The 22767-nt window shown below is 36.9% G+C and overlaps 1 protein-coding gene across 4 annotated transcripts in view; it reads left to right on the top strand.

Annotated features, from left to right (window-relative positions):
• PAPOLA (poly(A) polymerase alpha) overlaps nucleotides 1-7583 on the top strand; it is a 44865-nt gene extending 37282 nt beyond the window's left edge. For 2 of the 4 annotated variants that reach the window (XM_027637647.1, XM_027637645.1), the window contains exons 19-22: nucleotides 939-1159; nucleotides 1535-1600; nucleotides 3203-3277; nucleotides 5411-7583. In XM_027637647.1, coding sequence (XP_027493448.1) covers nucleotides 939-1159; nucleotides 1535-1600; nucleotides 3203-3277; nucleotides 5411-5506 — 458 coding nt within the window. In that variant the 3' untranslated portion in view covers nucleotides 5507-7583. The remainder of the gene's footprint in view (nucleotides 1-938; nucleotides 1160-1534; nucleotides 1601-3202; nucleotides 3278-5410) is intronic. The other 2 variants (XM_027637649.1, XM_027637648.1) reach the window with 2 other exon arrangements.
• The last annotated feature ends 15184 nt before the right edge of the window (nucleotides 7584-22767 follow it).

Below are 22767 nucleotides of genomic sequence, written 5' to 3'. Positions count from 1 at the left end.
CAACCTCCCTGGGCAACCTGTTTCAGTGTCTCACCACCCTTACAGTAAAAAATTTCTTTCTAATATTTAGCCTAAATTTCCCCCTTTCAATTGGTACCCATTACTCCTTGTCCTGTCGCTACAGTTCCTGATGAAGAGCCTCTCTCCGTCTTCCCAGTAGTCCCCTTTCAGATACAGGAAGGTTGCTATGAGTTCTGCAGGCTGAACAGCCCCAACTTTCTCAGCCTGTCTTTGTAGGGGAGGTGCTCCAGACTTCTTATCAATTTCATTGCCCTATTCTGGACTTGCTCCAACAGTTCCATGTCCTTATGTTGGGGACACCAGAACTGTACACAGTCCTCCTGGTGGGGTCTCACAAGAGCAGAGTAGAGGGGGAGTATCATCTCCCTTGACCTGCTGGCCACATTCCTTTTGATGCAGCCCAGGATTCTGTTGGCGTTCTGGGCTGTGAGCATACACTGCTGCCTCACTGAATTTTTCACCGACCATCCCCCCCAAGTGTTTCTCCTCAAGGCTGTTCTCAATCACTTCTCCAACCAACCTGTAGGTGTGTCTGGGATTGCCATGACCCAGGTGTGGGACCTTGCACTTCACTTTATTCAGCTTCATGAGGTTTACATTACCCCACCTCTCAAGCCTGTCCAGGTCCCTCTGGATGGCATCCCTTCCCTCCAGTGTGTCGGTTGCACCACACAGCTTGGTGTTGTCAGCAGACTTGCTGAGGGTGCACTCAAGCTCGAGAACGAGCTTGAAACTAAACTGTGCTGTGTGTGCATACCTTCTGTTCCAAACTTGATGCTTATACCATTAACTCTACCATTTCCTTGGTGCCTGCTTGATACCAGTGGTTTTGAATAGAGACCAGAAATATCAATGATTGAACTAAAATGATTGTACCAACTCATCTTGTTGAAGATCTTTAAATTATTTATCCATAGGTACTTCAAATGAAAGCATTCCTCAAACTGCCACACAACCAGCCATTTCTCCACCACCAAAGCCTACCATCTCTAGAATTGTTCCCTCAGCGTATCTATTAAATCCATCACCAAGAACTTCAGGAAATGTTGCAACAAAAATGCCTAGCCCTGTCACAGCAGTGAAAAGGACATCTTCTCCCCATAAAGAAGAGTCTCCTAAGAAAATTAAAATTGAAGAGGTATTTGAGATTTTGACATCATACCACAGCAATATTCAAAATTTTGAATATTCATTTCACCCACAGAGTGCTGATTCTCATATTTCAGATTTCAGATATTTCCTACTCTGATTGCATTGCTGCTTGATATTTTTTGCTTGCTAAGGTGTTAGTACTTTTATTATGTTGATATTCATCATATGACACATGTACTGCAGTAGCACAAATGCTTAGGTGCTAAATTCTTGTCTTAAAAGCAATTATTTTGGTAAGACTATAACATGCTAAGTCTTACAACTAATTCTGTCCTCAAAAACACTTTATGACCTTATTGTCTTGTTTATTTTTAAAAAAAAAATTCTTTATGTTTTGTAATAGTTTGTGTTTGCATTTCAGCAGGATGAAATAAGTGAAGATACTAGCTGTATAGATTTGAATGAACATGAAAAAATGGAAGCTAAGGTATCTATGACTAGACCATATAATTTGTGTATATTAATTTGGACTCTTTCTTGTGAAAACTACTGTATTTCCCTCTAGGAAGGACTAAGGGTGTGTGGAGATATAGACTCTCCAGTAAAGATATCAAAATGAATGTTATTTTCTTAATGTTTGTCAGTATTGATGAATTGCAGTGCATTACCTACTGCCAGACTAAGTTGACCTTGAGTCCATAGTCACATGGGATTGTGATTTCTTTACTGGTCATTCACATGGTATTAGGCAAGGTGAAAAAATTGGTGAAGATATTTATATATCAATTTGTTAAATCAGGTAAGGGATTTGTCAGTATGCTGTGTTTTGCCTATGCATGTTAATTAGTTAAAGAACAGTTACCCTATGTAACTGAGAATCCCAAAGCCAGGTGCTGCCTTGTTCACTTTTTAGACTAAAAAATAATTCAAGTGATGGTAAATCTTTTCTGGCAGTGAAATTGTTTTATGAAGTTACAGCATACCTTTGGGGGATTTCAGAGATTCAATGTGCCCCTCCAAGTATCTTGTGATTTAGCAGACAGTTTTTCTGTTTAGTGGTGAACAGAAAGGGTGGCAGTCTCTCTTTAGCCTTATGATGGCAGCTCTCCACTTGGGCGTATACGTTTTTTATACGCACATTCTGTTGTCTTCGGAATACTCTGAAAAATATGCTCAAACTCATGTTAAAGTGCTTTGGTTTATAGCTTCAACTCCCTTAAGTGAGGAATTGTATCTTGTTTTGTAGTCACCTTGAAATCTCTTTGAACTTAAGACAGGTGAGGGCAGAAATACATGTAAGCACTTAATCCTCGCTTCGAAAATAGATCCTCTGGATACAGGTCAATGTAAAAGACATAGGTAATCCTGTTGGCTTTTGTTGGCAGTCTCTTTTAAATCTTTTGTCCTTCATATACATGGAAGGAAATGGATGAATGAAATTTTTTAATTAGCATAAACATAGGTTTTTTTCCGTTGAAATGTAGACCTTTTTTAGGGTATGGTTACTAAATGGTACAATTTTAACTAACAGACTGTTTTTATTAAAATGAGAATGTGCCATTGTCCTGCTTTAGCCCTGTAGTCCCACTGTTGCACCTGAAAAACAGGCTCTGATACTCATCTATTAATTCAGAAAGCTGATTGAACCCATTAAAGCGGCAGGAAAACTTTTATGGCAGAACGGCAAAAGTAGTGGAAAAGCAGTTTAATTTTCAACGAATTCTGAAGCTTTTCCCATGATCTTCCTTGATAATATACTTTTTGTCTTAATAGAGTTGAAGTTTGTCTTAATGGAGTTGAATTATTAATGTTTTCCTATAGGATTCTGTATAAAAGATGTTAAGTGGTTAAAGTGACAACTGAGAAGTGATGTAGTTTATGTTGATGTCAAATTCCTAATCAGGGAAACATTTTCTAATGTGGTGATTCCTACATTATAAAAGAAAGAGTATCAGTGCAGCAAGCACCAATGCTTGCCTTTTCCTTTTGCTGTATATGCACAATATAAAGCATTCTGGTTAGTGGAGGTCTGTATAAGCTTTTATAATGAGAAGTGGTGTAACTTTGGTGATACTTTTAATTTTTTCAGGAGCAACCTGAGACAGAAGTGAATGTTAATTCTCAAGCAGAAACTCTTCAGACAACTTCTCTGCAAGCTCCTCAGGTACTGTTTTTAAAAGCAATACCTCCATGTGTGTTTGCACCGATCTGTGGTGAAAGCATTGAAATTGAAATGAGTCCAGATGCTAAAAATAAATGTAAAATTTTAAATATAAATCCATTGTATGGAAAACTACTTGTTACTGTCACAATTTTTGTGTTTTAGATGATCATTGATCTTATTGAATGTGCATTGTAGCTAAACATGTATGGCTTGCCATACAAGCTGGATTCGCTCTTCTGAATTGTGCCTTCAAAGTAAGGGGCTCAGTTTATTCCTTTGTGCTTTGCACATCACAGAATAATCCTTTCTAACAAAGAAACAAATGCTTTAAATAGCAGCTGCTCAAAGATATCCAGGTAGAGGTTGAGAATATCTGAAATGTGACTTCAGATTCTGATATTTGGTATGAGAGAGAAGTTGTGATCTTGTCATTCCTTAGCTAGCTGTGTTGCTTCGCTGCAGGTGTTAAAAGTGTAAGGTCCATTGGATAAATAGACACTAAGAATTCTGTGCCATTCACTTAAATTTTTGTTTCTTGCTGGTTTTTTGTAACAACTTTTAGAGAGCACATCTTTGTCTTACTAGCATTTTTAAGCTTCTCTTCGTGCTCTACTGATTAAAATTTCACTATCAGAAAGCATTTTATGCACACTTGAATCATTAAATGATGTGTAGTAAATATATTGGTTGAAAATGGAGATCTATTGCAATAGTATTTAATAGTATTTCTTATTGGATGTTTTGAACTATATGAACAGTACTGAATATAAAGATAACAAAATTGTTTGGGAAAAGGTAGATGCTGCCTGGGCTCTCTGAACTGCTTTAGGGAAGTTTTTAGATCATTTAGTAAGTACACCAAGTTTATTTCACCTGTTGTTGAGGGGTGATTGTATAAAGCTTGTGTAGTTGTTACGTTAGCAAAAATAATCTGGAAAGTACAAAAGAATGGTGAACCTCTTCTGTTGTTTTTCAGTGTTCTCATTGGCTTTGTTTAAAACACTGCCCATGTTGCAGAAAATAGTAACATATCAAACCACAGATGAGGACTGACCAGAGTGGGTTACTGGAGGCAGGGTCAAGGCAGGAGGTCAGAGCTGTTTTGCCCTGGGTCATTGTTGCATTGTGTTTTGCTACTGATCAGTCAGTGTTAACTTGGTTGATTTTTTTGTTTGTTTTTTAATAAAGGAACATTTTAGAGCAGTCATTTTAATGCAGCTTTCCCCCATGTATAAAATTTTTCTTATATTAATTTTGACTGTTTATAACATAAGAAAACATTTTATGATAAATTATGTGAAGTAATACGTAATAACTGGGTTATTGGGATGGCAAATACTGTGCCACAGTGGAAGAGAAAATACTTTAGAAGTTAATAAAACCCCCACCCCAGCATTAGAAGCATGTAAGGCAAGTAAGAAATTAATGAATCACACTCAATCTTGAGAGAGTTTCTTTTCTGTCTTTTCCTTTAGTTGGCTTTAGATACAATTTTGCTTAATAGTATTTAAGGCTTAAGTGAGAAAAAAGTGTTCAGGCTGTTGTCAAGGTGGAATTCTTAACTCATTCATACAGCGTGTTTTGTAAAGTTTGTCGTACCTCTTTTCTCATAAATGTAAACCAATATGAAAAACTGGAAATTTGACTGTAAAGAGATTTTCAACAGTCAGGACTGTGAATGTATGAAAACACATACTTTGCATTGGGGACAGCTTTTCATCACTCATCTGTAAGGGGCAGAGACTTAACACTGAATTGTTAAAAGGATTTTTAAATACTAAACATGTAGATCAGATAGTAGATGTCACTGATCAAGCAGCTTTTTTTATGTGGATATTATGTTTTACTATAATACAGGTTATTAGTAGGCTCAGCTTGATCTGCAGCACTTGCTAATTTCTTGCAGTTGTCGAAAAGGGTAGTGCACACAAAGGCTCTTGGACAAATTTTCTTTAGTAAAGACTATGTAGGCAAAGGAAATATCTGCTTCTATATTTGATTTGTAATTATCCTTGTCTTCATATATTCCTAAAAAGTCTTCTAAAGATCTTGGTTTTGAAAGTTAATGCCAATTGCTACGAAATTTTTCTTCTTAAGGTTAAAATACAACCAAACTTCTTCTTTTCTTTTCAGAAAACACCCAGTACAGACCTTTCAGATATCCCTGCTCTCCCTGCAAATCCTATTCCTGTTATCAAGAATTCAATAAAATTGAGATTGAACCGGTAAAAACAACCTCAGGGGTCCATAAACAGTATCTGCCAACTCAACCTGTTGTCTTCTAATGCTAGAAAAAAAGGAGAATGGAGGGTGCAAGACTAGAACATAATCGCAAGTGGATTTAGGTATATTTTGTGCACTTCCCTTTCTGGACTAAAATTGCCGCTTGATTGGGAGTCCAGGTTAGTATGTGAAGCCAGGAGTACAATTAATGTGTTAGCAACAGTTGCATTAAATATTTCGAAGGATTACTGCCTTTAAAAACATGAACACTATTTGTAGCCATATTTGACATTCTGATTGAATTTGTTTGAATTGTTTCAAAATTGAGATTAAACTGGCATAAGAATCCCTTAATGCACTTTTATGTACTTTTTTTATTGGAGTATGACTAATTTTAGATCTTTAGCTGATACACTTTCATTTTATTGAAGAATCTCTTCAATAGTAGTAATTTGCAAATTGGATGACATTCTGTGACGTACTATACATTGAAAACAAAGTGTGTAGTATATTTACTTCAACTGCCATCAAGCAGCAGTAAGTCTTTAAAATGTAATGTCAGATCTTGGGGTTATAACTTGAGGAAGTAATTGGGAAGTTTTGGTATTGGTGGGACATGATTAAGATGTGGTCTACTTTTATTTATAGGATTATTTTAAGGTGCATACAGATCAGCAATCAAACAGTAAATAAACTTTCTTTTGAGCTAATTGAACTCCTTATTCCCTTTTTTGATCCCTTTATTTCTTGGGAAAAGCTTTTGCATTTTATGTTCGGGTTTTTTCGTGTTTTTTTTTTTAATTATTTTTTCAGCTCGTATGCACCATATAGGAGAACAGTTATTTATACAAAATAAAAACAAGCCATGTACTCATTTGGGTTCCCCCCTGCCTCTTACCTAGTCATAATACTTTGTGGCCTCTAGGCACAAATTCAAAATTTGTCCCGTGACTAAAGTGTTTAGGTAAATATTCTGTGCCTGTAAAATACAACACCTGTCTTGATGGCCTTTGAATCACTAAATATAAGATGATTTTTGTACACTCCATAAGGGTCCTATATGCATTAAAAAGCTTCAAATTTTAAATAAACGCAAAAAGACTTTTCCCTAAGAATTTTAATCTTTTTATTTTTAGATGGCTCATCAGAAATAGTTTTACATACTGAACAACACCGAATTTTTAAAAATCATATTTCTAGTAAGCACTTGACATCTAGTAAGCTCTCTTACTCCTATTTTTTGTTCTTGTAGTCCTATCAAAAAAGTAACAGCCTTTTTCTTTTGAAAAAACTGAAGCTCTCATGGCAAAGAACAACAGTATTTGAGGAACATGAGGGATACCAACAGTAATACCAGATGTAGATAACAAACTTCATGTTACTATTACTTAAGTCTGAAGTATGTGGGATGTCAAATCATACTTCCCATACTTTGATTAGCATGTTTTACGAGCTCCCTTCTCCCATTGTGCTCCATCCTATTACATGTGCATCTTTCATGTTAAATTACTTACACTCTTCCCCTTATCCTTCTAAATTAATTCTCCAAAGTCAGAGTGTAGCTTATCTTTTACTTAGGCTGTGCAGTAACTGAAGGGTTTTTTTTTTTTTTTGCCATTTGTCTAAGATGTCTAGTATACAATATTTCTCTTTTCCTTGCCCTGTGCAGCCTGCTGTCGTCCACCCCCCAAAGAAGGTTATATCTTAACAGTTGAAGTGTACAAGCTGTCTGTGTATTTTGTGTAGCTATGGAGTTTAGATTGAAATTGCCAGGCACAAATTTAGTCTTGTCATTTTGTTTACACATCGGAAAAATCTTTTTCATTTTATTAAACGTTTCATGTAACTGCACCCAAGTTTTGCCAAGCTGGAAACTTGGAATCTTTCTGTATAGTGACTTTTTAATTCTAGTTTTCATAACCTGGAGATCAGACTGTTGCTTTCGCATGATGTACGTAGTGTCTCATGACTGGAGTTTGCTTTGTTTTATAGTATCTGTACTCCTTGTATTTTTCAAGAGCTATTTTGTAAACAGATGATGTATTTCTCCATTGAAAACACAATAAAAAACAGCACAATCCCATGGTTGCCTGATTTTTTTTCTGAAGGTACTAAATTGATTTTACTTTCTTAATTCATACTCTTCTCTTAAATTTGCTGCTAAGTGAAAATATAGTACGACCTAAAAGAAATACTACATGATGCTTATTTAGAGAAGATTAATTTATGTTTGCTATGGGAAGTGGAAGTAACACTCAGAAGGATTTTGAGTTGTAGTCTTTTAGAGGGAAAGGTTGTGGATTGTGCAGTGGCTTGGTGGGGACAGAGTTTATTCTCAAAAACACCCTAAGCATTTTAAGGGCATCCATTCCTTCTCCCCTGATTAGGAATCTGTCTTAAATTCTTCAAAGCTGACAAAACTAAAAGAAACATGTGCCTAAACAATTTAAGGCTACACTATTTTCTTGGGAAGTCTGAACTTCATTTTTTTAAAAACGTTGGCTGTAAGAGTTTTGGCACCACACACTTGCTTTTCTTACAAGTGCTTATTCCTTATGTCAGCAGATGGCACTGTTTCTCTTCTTGTCGAATAGTTTGAGTGTGCCCTGAAATAAAAATTACAAGTAGCTGTGCATCACTTGATTGATCTTTGTATCAGCATGAACCCAATCCTCCAAACACTTGATGTGAGTTAACTTTAATAAGTAGTCTCCTTTTGACTAAAATTTCTTTAACTGCTAAAACCACTGGTGATTATGGTCTTCATATTATAATTGCCCTGCCTAAAACAATAAACCTTTGTGTTGTATATATTTTTCACAGCATGCAATTGCTTGCCTTGTTTAGAACAGATTAATCATCTTTATATCTTGCCCACCACACCTCCCTTTCATCACGGCTGATGATGTTATTTATGGCTTATCTTTTATTTTCTCTGACCAATAAAAATCTACTAGTAGATATACAAATTTCTGTTTAGTGTTTCTCAATCTACTGCCAATAAGTCTTAATAGCTTGTTTTTCTGAGTTACCCATCATCAACCTCCAGAAGTAAGTTCACAGACTCATAAGAATTCGCAAACAAAAAGCTGAAAATTACTGTTGTAGCCAAAATAATTAACATTAATAAGCCATGGTTTAACAGATGGCTTCAGACATACTGATTTGAATCAGACATTTGAGCTGATGAATTCTAGCTAAGTTGTGCTTCCTTGATGTAGGTAGTATGTGTGCATGCCACTTTTTAATGCACTAAGAAGTACATTTCTTATGGGTTTTGGTTTTTTTTTTTTGTTTGGTTTTTGTTTGTTTGTTTTAAGCTGCAAAATCTTTAAACTTGAAGCTATAAGTGTATGGTAACTGCATAGTAATTAATATCAATTGATAGTAAATGTGCCTTAATGGGAGAATGAATTTTATCAACAGAAAGTTAAAACAGTTCTTCAGTCTCTAGAATAACCAAAAATAATTCAGCAAGAACACAGTAGATATTACTGAACCAGAACCTATACTTAAATGCATGAAAAACTACTGTGGTAGTTACTGAGGAAGCAGAATATCACAGAATATGCAGAGTTGGAACGGACCCACAAGGATCATCGAGTCCAACCCTTAGCCCTGCACAGGACCATTCCCAAGAGTCACACCATGTGCCCGAGAGTATTGTCCCAATGCTTCTTGAACTCTGTCAGGCTTGGTGCTGTGACCACTTCCCTGGGGAGCCTGTTCCAGTGCCCAGCCACCCTCTATGTGAAGAACCTTCTTCTAATATCCAACCTAAACCTCCCCTGACACAACTTCAGGCCATTCCCTCGAGTCCTGTCACTGGTCATCACAGAGAAAATATCAGTGTTTGCCTTCTTCTTTCCCTCAAGAGGAAGTTGTAGACTGAGGTCTCCCCTCAGTCTCCTCCAGGTTGAACAATATGTTTATCCTCTCAGATATTATTTGGAAGTTGTGTGCATTTCTACAAAAGATATTTTGCATGTTGAAGTGATACTATCATCATTTATGTAACTTTATGAACACACTAGTCAAGTACCTTTGCTGTGATTAATCTCTCTGCCATCATTGTGGCTGAACAATACTTACCATATATTATAGCTGAATACTTCGTAAGTTCACTTCATTTACAGATCCAATATTCACATTGGAAAAATGTCAGTAATAAACTGGTTTTAGTTTAATAATCTTAGTAGAATTAAGTATCTCTTCAATAGAAACAAACCCTCTTCGGTTTGTTGGTAGAGGCAGATGCAGTTTGATACGTCTACAAAGTTCAAACTAATGATTTGAAATACCTACAAACATAAAACATCTGCTAATATTGTCACTGAAAGAATGCAAACTTTGATATGAAACTTCAGAGGGCATGTTTTATTATGAAAAAGATAATACAGTGAACCACTGCTGGATATTCCATCTGCTTTTTTTGATATTTAAACTCTAATGGTTTTTCAGTAAAGTTTAGGTATATTTGTATTGTTCTAAATAAATTCTGGAATGCTCTTTTTAGGTAACTTTTTATTTTCTGCCTCCCATACTTAATGAATTAAGCAGATCACAGTTCCTATCCAGCAAGTCTGGATTTCTTAATTACCTCAGTATTCTTATATTCTCGCTATTCTAATGCCATGTTTCAAATAAACTAAGAATGATAATGTCCTACACACTTTATTAAGTTTTTGCCTCATAAACTCTACTAAATTCAGAAAAAGTCAAATTTAAGTGTACTGATGGTTGGGAAAAAATGTTTGATGGTGTAGGTAGATGTTTTTAAGCTTGGGTTTTGCAGTAAATTACTTTCTCTAAATAAGAGCCAAAATCCAGGAAAGTAATAGGAAAGGATAAAGAGGAAAATTACTTTTGATGTAAGGTGATAAAACCCCCAGCTTATTGGGTAAGGAAAGCTGCATGCATTTATTTAACTTAAGAAACTAGCCAATGCATTTAAACTGCCCCATAATAATTGTGGCCCACACAGATAGCGGACAGCTTACAAGTGCAAGTGTCTTTTTGTCTGTCTTATTTGTGATCTAGCCACCTATTTCAAGTTTGCGATTTTAGAAGTAAATTTCCTGAATAAGGTTACCTAAAGAAAGTTTTACATGCTTCAAGTCTACACGTCTTATGAAACTTTGCACTTCATTAAAGATTATTTCTGCGGCATTTGCTTCAGTTAGGGTAGTATGCTGACCTAAGGCAGATAAAATTGTTAAAGTCGAATGGAATTTTAGGTCAAGTACCCTTTGTTGATCGGGCACTTCAAATGGCATGAAGATAAAACTGGAGGCAAGCTGGGCAATCCTTGACATTTGAGAAACAACTTCCTCTCTCCCTCTCCCCAAAAGGAAGTTTGATTCTGAGTAAACATAATAAGCACAATACTTTTTAAAACAGTGTGTAAGTTTTGTGCTGCAGTTTCCACTTCAGCGTTATGCAGACCTTGCCCTGTGCGGTGTCTGGTGCCGTGTGCCTTCCAGAAATCTGGCATGCGCACTGTCCTTGTTTGCGCTCTCAGTCTGCAGCGGAGCTGTTAATAAAGAGATTGATGATAAAGTTGTCGAAAAGAGACAGTTGGACAGGACTGCTCGCCATGAGTGACAGAGGGCACGCTCTGCCTTCACAGCCAAGAACGCTGCCCCCAGCAGAGAGCCGGCCATGCCTGGACACTGTGCCAAGCCTGCTCAGTGCCTGGGAAGAGGAGTCTGCAGCTTGTACGGAGGATTTCAATTAGATTTTTAGCTTGTGCTCTTAAAGGGAGATTTCTCTAATTTAGGATTGGCACGCAATTTTTTGAAAACTTTATGGCCTCTTGAAAATAAACACAGTTTCAACAGTGCTATAAAGGCTAGTGTAGATAAGTTCTGAAATTTTTGAGAGTGATCTCCTTTGAAAATATTTCATTGTGGTCTGGTTAAATGAAGTGAAATAGAGGTTCTTTAAAATTAACATTTTTTGCTTTTATGGGGAATAAATGCATTATTCATGTACTCAATCGAGATATTAGCTTCTGTAGGAATCTCCCCGACAAGGTGTCATGAACTTGATTCAACTCAGTCATGTGGTTGGAATAAGAGAAGCCCAGGATGATGGATGGAAGCATTCATTGTCACAGCCACAGTTTATCATCTATAAGTTTTATCCATCACAATGTAAAACACAGTAAGACTGAGAAAACACTTGATAGTTTAGGCCATCTGCTCACACAGTATATTAGAGTTATTAGTGATTATTCCTACTGTTTCTTACTGTCATCCAGAACATTGTGTGGATTTTCTATTCACTAGTGATCACTGGGACCACTAAATGCAATAAGAATAACTCACCTGGGAGTACTTTTTTTTTTTTCCTTGCAGCATCTAGTCCTTGTTGGTAGTGAGATAAAAAGATCCACACAACCCGAATCAAAAACAATGCCTTAAAAAGCAGTTTCAATAGCCCACTCTTCAGTGGACTGCCTTTGAATGTATTTTATGGGAGGAAGATCAGTCCTTTTGGTTTGATCCCGTTTTAAGTGCCAGTAGATTGTTTCCTGTGGACAAATTGTACAAATACTAGTATAGACTTCTTCCAGGATTATTGCCCACTGGCCATAATTTCATAATTTTTTTTAGTAATTTACTAGTGAATTAATAAATTCATTCTTTATGTATTCTTCCTCATTCTTAAACAACAAAACACTAAGAGCTATTTCTGTTCAATGAGCCTTTGAACTCAATAGTAGTTACTGTGAGTAAAAAGAAGCGTTGAATTGATGTAGTAATATTTTTCTGGTAATTGATATAGGCACAAGAAATTCTTTCCCAATTTTTAAATTTTGCATCTTGGCTTAGGCTATTTAAAAAAAACCAAATAAAAAAACTTCAAAGTTTGCTTCATGAAAATGCATGTTTAATTATGAAGAATCTCAAGTCCATCAATTAACTGACTGTGATTATAATAACCCAAGAAGATTTTTTTTTTTTTAGTGTGGGAATATAAGCTAACTCACTCTTGCATTTATGCTCGTTCTGAAGATGTAGGAATTGGTTGATAGTCTGAGTAGTGTTGCTCTGAATAGGACCTGTCTAGCCAGAAGCACACCAGATGTTCTGTCCTTCAGATAAAGTCAAAATGCAAGTTTGATCTAGTAGTTAGAAGTAGGAGGAGTTATTTCAAAATACCAGGGCAGCTCTAGATAAAAGAAAAGCACGTTAGTTTTACAGAGCAGCAGAAGGCAGTGCTTGGCTGCACCACTGTGCACAGCATTGCACAGCAAAGCTACCTTGGTTTATATAGAAATTCATCTAAGCAAACAGTGGAAGTTCAAGTTCACCACTTTTTGAGGGTCAGCCTGTGCAACACTGCAGAACAAAAACTGGAAGTAACACGGGGACTTCTCTGTCATTTTGGCAACTAGTTGCAAGCTGGCTGACTTAATCCAGAAACAAGTGCCTATAGGATGTGCAAATAGGATGTGTCCTATGGTGATCCCATTTTCCCTCAGATCTTCTCAACACTTTCCAATTTTTTGTTGCTTGCTTCCAGCATTCTTCTAAGTAGTCCCGGTATTTTGAAGTAACTCCTACTTTTTTTTTCTACCTGGAGGACTGAACTGAGGCTGCAAGATATAAACCTAGTCGGGAATTATGTGAATATGTGCTATGCTGAATGATTGCCAGTAATGCTTTGCTTGCTATTCACATCCTTTATCTCTTGTTATCTGAGCCTGTCTCTGTCAGAGGTCCCTCAAAGTATCTAAAGCTTGGCCTCATGTCTGCTGCTTTAGGTGTGTTTTTGTTGGAGAGGGTTAGCACAGCACTTGCCCTTCCCACTTGAACATATTTAAAACCTTTGTTTCTGGGAGACAGATTGCAATTAAACCCCATGAATACAAAAGGTGGGGGTGGAGATATGCCATGGTATTGAGCAAATCTATCTTCAGCTGACCTGGTCCTGCTTAAGGTACCTTGCGGTATCTTAGATTCCTTCTGTGAGCAATTTTAAGCTAAAACTGCTTATCACCAGGTTAGGAGAAAAATTATGAAAACAATGTCGTCTGATGGGAATCCAGGCCACTGAGGAATAGAGTTTACTTGGGATCCTGGAGTTATTTCTAAATCCTTAGGGAAGAGGTTAATAGCAGTGACCTAGATGCTATAGCATTAGGATCCTTGGGGAGAGGGGAGTTTCTTATTTATTTAGGCACTGGTTGTATGCCTGCAGATATTAAATTCAAGCTTTTCTTCATAAAACAGTCAAGGGAAGATGAGTGTCCATTGATCACAAAATTACAGTATATAAAAGTGTTAAATCAAACTCCATGTATGTGCTGCCAACTGCCACTGGGAATTTTTGTACAGAGTATAGAATCACTGGAGAAAGGACTTCTTTTGTGTTGGAGTTGAAATATAATATATGTCTTCCCAAGAGTTCTTTTACAGCTTTCTAACTGTTTCCAGATCTACAGTCTGTGGTGGCTGGTTCTGCACACAGTGGAACATGCACGAGACTTTATTTAGACAGCCGTGTATATTTCCACTGATAAACTAGAAACTGAAATATGGACAATACTGATAGGAGAAACCGTTTGTCCAATTGACTCTCTTGGCACCTATCCATTTTTTTTCTCATTGACTTTATAATATTTTGGACCTTTCATCTGTTGATCTCAAAGCTTTTTGCAAACATTAATTAAGCCTGTTGATGCCCCTGTGAGCTAAATAAATACAATAGGTGCGGTTTAGATGGGTAAATGAAGATACAGAGTAGTTGTCTTGCCCAAGGTCGCCTAGTAATTCAGCAGCAGAGCTAAGAGGTAGAAAACTGGCTGCCTGACTTCTCTTTCTAATCATGGGGTTTAAATCAGATTCTTCCAGATAAATGCAAACAACAACCAGACTTTCAGACTGGGAAAGACGGATACAGCTCCCTAATTGCAGTTTGTATTCTGACAATGACCATAGCTTTTCTAAAATACTGAATTGTTACTAGCCTTTGCAGAAACAATTATCTGCTTCGTGCAAGTGAAGCCCAGTGAAAGAATTAAATAGCAATAAAAGAGAAGTCACGACTCAAAACTGTAGTTCTGTGTGTTTAATATTTCCTGTTTTTACCTAATATCTCTTAAGATGTGTCTCTTCATGGCTTGCTTGTCTGTATCGAAGAAGAGGCTATCCAATACTTTAGAAACATTATGTATCAGGAATGGGACTAGCAGGAATATGAAGCAGGGATGAGGAAATAAAGAAAAACATGAGGTAGATCTCAGAGGACCTTAAGCTTAGTATTTGTGATAGGAGTTTGTTTCTCATCAGAACCTTATTGGATCTACCTTGTCACCTGAATACAGAAGGCACATACCTACTTTTACTGATAGGTTAAAAAATATAGAAATGTAACTTGCTGTTTACAGTATGTGGAAAGAGTGTATGTACAAAATGGTGCATCATGTGAGAGCATTATCTTCACTCAGGACACTGGTCTTGCCTTAAGCAGGGTGACTTTATTTCTCATAGTTCTTTTAGTGCATGGAATATTTGGAAATCCTTTTGGGATGTGACAATGTCAAGATTTATAGCCTCTGACTTGATTCTCCTTGCTACTAGTAAAATAGTTAATGCTGCTAGTTAGTTCGTTGATAACTTAATTCATCAATAAATTTTTGCTTTCTGCATCAAATAAGACTAAGAACTAGTGAACTAAGTCTCCTGACAGAGCTGCTATGTTTCTGAGGAGATTGTTGCAGATGCTGTGCTGCTAAACTCTCATCTTGCAGTGCAAACTGCAGAGGGAGATCTCTAAGCAGTTACAAATTAGCTTTCTGCAGGAAGACTCATGCTTTGTATGCAGTGTACTGGTCCAGGAATAAACACCTCCACTTGGTCTGATACTTGCTGAAAGTGGCAAAGCATTTTGTGACAAGCATTTTCTAGGCTGCTACAGGGCGTTGGGAGGCAAAGGTAAATGTGTGAACATGACTCAGTTTAACAACTTTTGTTTTCCAGTCCATTATTCTCTTGCTTTTTGGTTCTGCCTATTCCTGATGCAGGAATAAGGTCATAGCTTAAGTCTGGAGTTGGGAAATGGAAAAAAGTCTATTACTTTTTGAAGAACTGATCACAAATACAGTTCTATCTTCATATAATTTTCTTGAAGGTTTGGTTAGGGGTTTGATGTAATATTAAACATGTACTTGTTCTATTATAACTGTATTATGTCCGCTACTTTTCAGTTTCTTTTTACATTTGGCAAAATACATCAACTGATAGCCAGTGAAATGCAGCCATTTCTAGTCTGGCAATCAAATGGAACATGAAATGCAGTGCAGCAATGATGGAAAGCTATCAGCTCAATAACATCCTGTGCAAACTCAGGCTGATTTGACCTTACAATACCTTTCCTACCTCAGAGGTGCACCCTGAGATTATTGTGGTGGCCTTGTTTAGTCAGGAAAAAGAATTAATCCAAATCAGAACCAGAAACACATTGTAGGAATAATCTTGCAGAGTGTATTAAAATTGAATGAAGATTTTAATACATTTTTGATTGACTTTATTTTATAGAATTGAATTTCTAATTTTTTTAACATGCCCACATAATGAGTATACATCACTCTAATATTAAAAATTTCTACTTGAAGTTCTAATTATCTGCACAAATGTCTATGAAATTCATCTAATGTTTGTTGTCCACATCTCATTTAGAAACCTTTTTTTCTTAAGTACATGTTTAATAACTCTACATTAAGGAAAAATATTTATCAAGCTGTCTCATGTATGTTATTCTGATTTTTGAGGGAAAATCCTGAAAGAGAGATGAGTTTTGTGTCATGATCTGAAGTTTGAAGCACACAGATCCTGTCAGATTTGGATGGCTTACAAAGCAACTTTTTAAGATGAGGAGTCGTTTCAATAGGCTGCCTTCTAAACCACTGAGACACAACACATCTATTTAAAAAAAGTCGAAATCCCAACACCTACTACTGGCCAGGGTACCTTTTATTAGTTTACCGAACACTCTGGCGAGTACTGTGCCTGAGCCCTGGGAACCACCAGGATTGGGAAGGTGTTTGGCTGGTGTGTCTATGGCAATGCTACAAGGACTGAGTGATGCAGATAATACACGGGACTGATATACTGGACAGCACCAGGATGCAACAGAACTGAGAGCGCACATCCTTGGCTGTGAGAGCTCCGTGCACAGCCAGCGTTGCCGTGCGCTCCCTCCTTCAGTCCGTTGCATCTCATTAGCAGTCTCTTTCCGTGGAGTGTAAGAAACTCCTTTTGACCGGGGCATGTTGTTTACTTCCAAACCTGTGTACAGCTGGCATAAATCCCTCCAGGCTGTGGTCAGAGCTGGAAGCTGGCCATTAATACAGGCTGCTTCTTTGTCATGATATAGACTTAAAGAAAAGAAAGCAGGTGCCCTCCTGGCATTTTATAAAGAGTCATTCATGAATATAAGATACTGCATTTTGCATATTAGTGTGAGTGCCAATATAAACCCAGCTGTGTGCAAAATAAAGTGAAATATGTATTTCAAAAACTAGGCCACAGCTTTTCTATGGTGCAATCTGAAAGCATTTGAATCAACTTTGCATATGCATAGCCTTTTATTTTAAAATTGTATTTTTCCTTTTTTTTCTTTTCCTCGCTTTCTTTCTTTTTTTTTTTTCCTTTTTAAAAATGTGGTGATTTTGTAAAACTTCTCCCAAGGTAATAAGACAATAATACAAGCACAAGCTGAGGAAAGGACAGGCAGATGCCACAAAATGAATATGCACCTCTGGGACAACTGAGGTTGACCCCTTTTCTGGTCCCAAACCAGAGCTCACCTCTTGTACTGAACTGGGATTCTGTTCTTCCACATGCAACTGTTCCTGAGAAGGCAGTCGACAATTTTGCTTGGTATTTTGTTATACTTTCAATCAAACTCTGCAAAGGTAAAAGTTCTTTATTGCTGCATTTAGGTCCTAAGTGTATTTTTAGAGTCCCCGATATACAACTGGTCATGGGCAATCTTCACGCTGAAGGAAGGAGAAGTAAGAGGGGGCAAGGGAATGCAGGGAAAGTGGAAGAGAATGCTCTGGACTTTGGTGGAGTTATCCACCATAGCAGATAACATCCATCAGGCAGAAGACATCAGAAGTCGTCTGTTCTGTGAGCTTGAGTGTAACTTCACCTTCTTGATCCCTGTGTACTTTCTTACTTCTGTTGCCTTCACAGATAGTCAATTATTTAAAGAAAACCTTGTGTGGAAATAAGGTAGATGTGTCCAGGGTTTTTTGGGGTTAGGTAATTATTAAATTAGGGATGACTGGGACATCAGAAAGACAAAGGGCCATTCTTACCCTTTGCTCCAAGCATCCCCTGACTTCCTCTCTGCACAATCCAGGGACAGGAGAGGTCATTGTTGAGGAGCTGATGGGCCAGGTCAGAGTGCCTGGCTGTGAATGAAGGTGAAAATGGTTTGGTTTCATCAGTGGAGATATCCAGGTGCTGTACCAACCTGTGTCCCAAGGTCACTAAGGGAATTGGTGATGCAGCAGAAACCTCAGCACCACAAGCTAAGCTTTCAGGTTCTGTAATCATCCAAGTAGCAGATGAAACTACTTTTTTTGTGTGTGTGTGTGTGTACTTCTATTAAATCCTATAATGTATCCATCTGCATTCATAGGCAGTTAAAAAGTCTGATCTGGTGACAACTCATTTTTCTGCAGTGAATTGTGACTGACAGAATGTGATGCTAACAAAACCAGAAGCATTTAAAACTGGGTGAAATGAAGATGTGGGGGTTCAAGATGCGCTGATAGTAGAAATTAATCTAAGTAGAACTATGATTGGTTTTGTTCTACAGTTAGCAAATGTTTTGTTTCAGGAGGGGTCTTTGGTTTTTTTGCTAACAAGCGCTTGGCTTTAACAATATTCTTTCACTGTTTGGTTCTGGTAGATTTAATAGCATAGTTGCTAAATTGAGTTTAGATAGCTTATCCTGTATATATTTATAGATAAGAAGTTCACTTAGGGATTAGGGAATGCTTCTTGTATATGCACCATTAAGCATAGCACATCTGGTACTGAACTAGCAATCAGCAGAATATTGACAAAAGTTATACAGAAATCTTTTTTTCAAGTGAACACACGTTTATATGTGAGGTCAAAAAGCTTACATGACAAAAGAAGTAGCTAAGAGCTGTAAATTAAAACCAAATCATACTGTGCTTGGTTGAAATATGAGTAGTGATCTTGGTTAGAAACTGTCGTAGTGGGTCAAACAATTTAGTGATAAAAAAAATCATCTTACAGCAAAGTAAGACTTACCTTTTAGTTGTCATTTCTACTTTTAAGAGAGAAAGAGGAGCCTGTTTTACGATATATGGAAAAAAACTGAAGAAGCAATAAGTTGTGAAAGTGGTGAAAATGAAAAATGAAATATAGACCTTTACATAACATTTGCTTTAACTGGAGAGTCAGGCCTCTAAAGTAGCCTTCAGAGCAGAAATTGAAGTACAACATTGTTTTTCTTAAAACAAACAAACAAACCAAAACAAACTGCTTTAAATAGTGGGGACACTGTGAACATTCTCAAATTGTCTGGGAGTGAAGGGAGATAGAATGACCACATTACTGATGCTCACCAGCTGGTAACCAAAACCAAGGAGGGGGCAGTGACAACGAAGGGGATTCATCCAAATTGTTGGGTATCTAGTCTTTATTCATACCAAATGTAACGCTTTATACTGCAATTAACAGAAAAGTGATTAAATCTTTGAAACATGGAGATGAGCCTTTCAGACATGCAGGTGGTTCTTCTGAAATGCCTGTTTGTGGAGGAGAGATCTGTGTATATGTATATGCATGGGCAGCTCTACTCCCACCAAGCAGCTCAAGGAAGCTTTTCTGGGCTATTTATATACTTTATGGCAGGCTGTTTTTGCTTTCTAAGTGGAAAAGCTGATTCATGCTGGTGTGGAAGCTGATTGTGCTGCCAGTGGGAGAGGCAAATTTGAGGTACATGAGGATAATTAAGCAGGAGAGATGTTCGATTCAAAAATACGGATCTGTTTTTCTAAGAGGTGTTTGTGTGTTACTGTGTGGGGCTCAACTGCAGGTGTCACTGTTAGATCTCGAATAATGGTCTGCTCTTTGGCTAGGCTGCAGTCACAATAGGCTCTTTTTTCTTCCCAGAGTCGCACTTGTGATAGTAATGTAAAATCTGGGAAATGTGTAGTGAAGTGTAATCAATTCAGGCCCTGTGTGAGTGTGTCTGTGTGTGCACATGCGCTTCCATGTGTACTGAGGATGTACCTACACACCTGCAGTAGGTGTGTATCTCTGCCCCTATGCACCCCACCAAGAGCTATCTCAGCACCTTTACAATGAGCTGAAACACCTCTATAAATTAGACTTACAACTTTTATTCTGAATGTTTTGAAATCCTTCCATGCTTTTGGGATGTTTAACTTCCGAAGGGTGTTTAACTTCTCCAGACCCTTAGCAAAGGGACGATGAAATCTTTAACACAGCGAGCATCTGAAATTTTTTACTGTGATTTGCAGTAGCTAAGTAATTCTATTCTCTGTAAATGAATTTGCTTGGACTTCTTTGTGGTTTTTTGTTTGTTTGTTTATTTCTTTTAAATATTCTCTAGCTTTTTTTCCCTTTTTGAGCAAACAGGCCTGATTCTTCCATAATTTTTATTCAGATAACAAATAAAATGCTGCAAGTTTACTCTCTCTTTTTCTCTTTTTTATCACTTTTTCTTTTCCTTTTTTCTTCCTTAGCTCTTTTTTGAAGAAAAAAAGAGGAAGTGAGAAAGAATGAAAAAAGGGATTTAAAAAGTCTTATCACACTCTTCCCTGCTGCCTAGTTTGAAACTACTATATTTTTTTAGAAAGTGGAAAAAACCCCCTGATTCTGAGTGTATTTTGGAGTAGCTCCCCGACAGCTTTTTAGACTAAATTTTAAGAGAAACACAATATTCTCATTAAGTACCAATCTCCACAGCCTGTTCTTCCCCACCTGGGTACACTGGTAGTCTGGTGCAGACACTGATTAGCTCACAGTATTAACACTTATGATGCTTTGTTGTTTCTTTATTGATGGTAGCTTTTCTGAAGTATTTATGCAATTTTATGAAGTATATCCATTGTCTAGATCACTGTATTTCTATTACTTCATTCCCAATTTTCACTTTTAAAAATGTTGTGTTATGCACCTGTGTGTTTTTTGTTTCTGTTTCTTCTCAAATCCTGACAAATGGTTTTGCTGAAACAAATGTGTTTGTGAGATGGAAAAATACTCCTTCCTCAAAGCAGACAATAGAGTTTTTCACTTCCACAAATAAAAGTATATATCCCTGAGTAAGCTCACTCTAATTGAATGCTGACCATTCTGGAGGGATTTAGCCCTCCCTTTTTAATTTTTCTCTAAACTAAACCTAGAAATGAGAAAATATTTTGAGGTGGGCAGGAAAGGGAGGGGGAATAGAAAAATAAAGCAAATAATTTTTTGAATAAGAATGACCCATGTACTGTGACCAGAGGGCAAATGCAAATGTCTGTTTTCAAACACAGACTCGTGCATTCTTATTAGGGGTTCGTGACTGTGCCTCCAAGCACATCATTACATATTCATAAGTGTGAGGAAAATAGACTCCTTCCACATTCAGGTGTGTTCAACTAAATGCTGCCCCTTTAATCTTAAAGAACAGCTCATTTGGTCTATTTTCTTCAGTTCACAAAGTGTTAAGGGAATATGAGATAAAAGATGCACACACACAAAAAGAAAAAGAAGCAGCAATATTCCACAAAGATCTTTTTAGTGTCAACTTAAATGCACACAAATAGCAGATGATGATCTCTTTTATTGGACTAACATTTATCCACTAATATCCACACACTTTTAAAACCATTGAGACCTCCTCTTCAGGTGTTCATTTGAATAGAAATAGCTGAATGAGTGTTTTTATAATTGATCCCCTGAGTACTGAATGTCTAGTGCTGCATAACCAACATTTTCCCATTGCTGATTTTTTTTTCCAAATTGCTACTCTGCAAAATTAGGATTTTGTATAGTTTTGATAAGAAAATTAACCTTCCAAATGCCAGATCCCCTTAATGTTACTTAGGAACTGTTGTGAAGGTACAACTGGAACTTTTGTTCTCAAGTGAATTTTTTCATGTATGTGAAGAAAAAAAAAACAACTATTATTTTATAAAATTACACAGAAACTAGAGATCTTCCCCCTAAAAAAAATTTTGAAGTTGTCTGTTTAGGTTGGATTTCTTATCACTGTCACTTAGATAATCATCTGTCATCTTTAGACTGTGCTTAAAGGAATGCCTTTGCTTTCAACACAGAAACTTCTTAGTACTGCATTGCTACTGTTCCACTTTTACACTGGATGAAAAGTCTGATGTATTTTCAACTTTTCTTTGTATCATTAAAGTCACCTTTAGATTTTTCTTGCAACATACATTGTGTGTCATAGGAACTAAATTTTCTAGAGACTGTAAATTTCATCCTTTCTTTTTCCTGTAGGAAAAAAATACCCAGGTAATGCTGCAATTTTGAACATGGGTTTTAAAAACACTGATTTTCTTGTGAGGGGAGAGAACAGCTAAAGTTTAACAACATTCATTACAGGTGGCTGTTCCTTCAGTAGCCCCTTGAAGGAAATGGAATTCCTAATTGATATGAAATCATTTTGTAGCAGCAGCACCTGAAGAGTAGAGAGAAAGGGAAGAAGATATGATAATGACTGTGTGATAAAACCTGTTAGCATTTGTGTGCCATAGTAAACACTCATGAGTATAAAGAAAATACTAGCTAGCCACTAGAGATACCCACTTATGTTCATGATACAACCACTACAAACTCTAGTTCTATCAAACTAGTATCAAGCACAAGATCCATCTTTAATTAATTTAATCCTATAGAGCTGTGACTCATTTTATTTGTGACTGTGCAGAGTGAAATTACATTCCATACTTGCCTTGAACTTCAACCTTATCCTTCTCTATCAGTCATATTGAATAACACAAAAGCATATGCTCTGAATTTCATGGGGTTTTTTCCCTCCAAAGATTATTCAGATCTTCCTACATGTGGCTCACTCAATAAAAAACATGGAAAATGCCTCCCCCCACTCTTCCTTCTTTAGGAGAAAGAATGATTTCTGTTGCAGAGCAGAACAGCTTATTAAATCAAAAGTCTTTCTCATAATGAGTAAGAAACATGGAAATTCTAGAATAAGGCAGAAAGATTTCTTTCCCATCCTAG

Source organism: Corapipo altera, unplaced genomic scaffold (assembly GCF_003945725.1).
Source record: "Corapipo altera isolate COAL_440 unplaced genomic scaffold, ASM394572v1 23, whole genome shotgun sequence".
Classification (NCBI taxonomy): domain Eukaryota; kingdom Metazoa; phylum Chordata; class Aves; order Passeriformes; family Pipridae; genus Corapipo; species Corapipo altera.
This window is presented reverse-complemented; position numbering and strand designations above follow the sequence as displayed.